At 54.2% G+C, this 2500-nt stretch overlaps 2 protein-coding genes across 2 annotated transcripts in view; one reads left to right on the top strand and one right to left on the bottom strand.

The window, feature by feature from the left end:
- PTSG_00140 (uncharacterized protein) overlaps positions 1 to 733 on the bottom strand; it is a gene marked incomplete at both ends in the record, with an annotated part of 4186 nt that extends 3453 nt beyond the window's left edge. Inside the window, 3 exons of the mRNA XM_004998637.1 lie at positions 104 to 181; positions 346 to 447; positions 647 to 733. Coding sequence (XP_004998694.1) covers positions 104 to 181; positions 346 to 447; positions 647 to 733 — 267 coding nt within the window. The remainder of the gene's footprint in view (positions 1 to 103; positions 182 to 345; positions 448 to 646) is intronic.
- A 1233-nt stretch (positions 734 to 1966) lies between these two features.
- Positions 1967 to 2500, top strand: part of PTSG_00139 (uncharacterized protein) — a 2028-nt gene continuing 1494 nt past the window's right edge. Inside the window, exons 1-2 of the mRNA XM_004998636.1 lie at positions 1967 to 1986; positions 2259 to 2357. Coding sequence (XP_004998693.1) covers positions 2325 to 2357 — 33 coding nt within the window. The 5' untranslated portion in view covers positions 1967 to 1986; positions 2259 to 2324. The remainder of the gene's footprint in view (positions 1987 to 2258; positions 2358 to 2500) is intronic.

Raw genomic sequence — 2500 nt, 5'->3', positions numbered from 1 at the left:
CGAACGAGTGAGGGTGATGGAGATGATTGAAGTGACAGTTCAAACACGAGCCTATGATGCACGACAGGTGTGTGCACTGCGGAGAAGAATCAAAATCACTCACCCGATGCTCGTTGCTGCTGTCGTCGTCATCATGTTCCTCTGAGGCCGCTGCTGGGCCGTCCCGTGCAAGCGCGTACGCCTGCAAGCCATGATTGCATGCAGGCAAACACAAATGGAGTCAGCAACACACCGCACACGCATAAATACACACACACGCACACAGGCACCCCTCACGCATGCGCATGTGTATGTGTTGGGTGTCTTGCAAGCATGCATGCGAGTGCGAGAAAGGCAAGCACCAACATCGTCTGTGTTCGTTGCCTGCATCGGCTCGTTATCATCGTCATCCCTTTCACCGTCACTCTGCCACGCTTCCTGTGTTGCACTCTGGAACGACCGCTGCGTCTATGTGTATGTGCGTGTGCGTGTGTACGTGCGTGTGTGCGTGTGTGTATGTGTGTGTGTGCTACTGTGAGCGGACACAGGCTTTGAAGGCCAGTGATGCAAGAATGCACACCCGAAACAACAAACTTGGAAGCGCGGCCACGCAGGAGGAATGAAGCAACGCCAGTCATGCCATGCGCGCACTCAGCCATCTGCTTACCTCCTCCGTCACAGTGATGCGAACAGTCTCCTTGCTGTTGGTGCCGTTGCCTTGACCATTCTCGCCAGCGGCCTCATCGTTGCGCATGAAGGATGGCGCTGTTGGAGCAGGCAGCAGATGCAGGTCAGCAAAAGCAAGAGCGTGAGGAAAGGTGCACAGCATGGGCATTTGCCTGCTTTGCCGGGTGGTGTTGACAGGCGCACCCGTTCGGCTAATGACCACACAAAGGAACACGAGCAGCAAAACCAACGCCCCATAACCCATGAGGCCAACCGCGTGTTCGCGGCACACTCACCAACATAGGACACATTCATCGACGATCGGTACTCTGTGTGCGACTATTGTGATGTTGATGATGATCATGATCATGATGATGATGATGAGGAGGAGGAGGAGCAGCAGCAGCAGCAGGAGCAGAAAGAAGGAGGAGACACGACAAAGATGTCAGATCGAATAACGAAGCAGCGTCCCAAGGGTGGGCCATGTACGAAAACACAGGCCATACGAGACAGCAGGACAGAAACGCTCGCCACCGGCAAGCCCCAGTCCCTCTTGTCCTGACATGACTCACTTTATCGACGACAGAATGCAGTTCGATGACTGTGATGAACAAACAAACGCATGGGTGAGGCAGTCGACGACAGTGGTGGAAGACGCGTGTGAGGGACAGGCAAGTGCGCATGGTAAAGTTAAGCGCCACGGGCGTGAGAGCACATCTCGCGGTTTACTTGAGCTGTCAGCTCTCCCCCGAACCAAAACGCTCACGCACCCCCCCCCCCCTCCCTGCGCACCCGCCCGGAAGCAGACAACGCCGCAGGCTCACGACGCACCTTTTTTGGGTGCTTCCTTCTTGGATGTTGCTCGCCGAATGCACAGGAAGATGACTGCACACCACCAAACAAGGCAAAGGTGTATGGGCGTTAGACAATACAGCACAACGTGGTGAGAGAGGGCTTGTCGATCCGTGGCCAGAAGACGCCAGCAGCAGGACAGGGTGGATCCGTTGCAGCCCCAGCAAGCACCAATCATTGTGGCAATGCAGCGCAATCGCAGGGAGAAGGAAGGAAGGAGGGAAGGAGAAGGGCTCACCAAAAGGAACAAGCGCCGCAATCAGCGGTAAGACCACCGCAAGCACAGCCACCATGCTACTGTGCTACTACTGTCTGAGCGCTAGCTAGGTTCTTGTGAGTGGTGGTGGTGGTATGGGATGCACGGTGTGGCTGGCTCCTTCTTGGATGGTGGTGCGCTCTTGTGCCCCTCCCTCCTTTTCTCTTTTGTCTGGCGGGTACAATGGCACGACAAATGGCGAATGATTTCGCACAATTGCCTACACAACTGAAGTAAGTCGAACAGCTTTGTTGTGGTTGTTGTGTTTGTGTGTGTTTGTGTGTGTGTGTGTGTGTGTGTGTGTGTGTGTGTGTGTGTGTGTGTGTGTGTGTGTGTGTGTGTGTGTGTGTGTGTGTGTGTGTGTGTGTGTGTGTGTGTGTGTGTGTGTGTATGTGTGTGTGTGTGTGTGTCTGTGTGTTTGTGTGTTTGTGTGTGTGTGTGTGTGTGTGTACTTCAGAGTTTGAATGCTTCCTTTGCTCACGCGCGTTGTTTGTGCTTTGGGCAGGAGAGAAAGGAACGCACTCGTCCTCGTTGTCGTCGTCCAGCCACATTGTCACATCAACACAGAATCATGTCCACCACGCTCCTTGAACTGAAGAAAACGGTGCGTGTGCATGTGTGCGTGTGAGTGAGTGAGTGAGTGAGTGAGTGAGTGAGTGAGTGCGTGTGTGAGTGAGTGTGAGTGAGTGAGTGAGTGAGTGTGTGTGTGTGAGTGTGAGTGAGTGTGTGAGTGTGTGTGTGTGAGTG

Source organism: Salpingoeca rosetta (assembly GCF_000188695.1).
Source record: "Salpingoeca rosetta unplaced genomic scaffold supercont1.1, whole genome shotgun sequence".
Lineage (NCBI taxonomy): Eukaryota > Choanoflagellata > Craspedida > Salpingoecidae > Salpingoeca > Salpingoeca rosetta.
The sequence above is the reverse complement of the archived record's forward strand: the minus strand, read 5'-3'. Positions and strand labels throughout refer to the sequence as shown.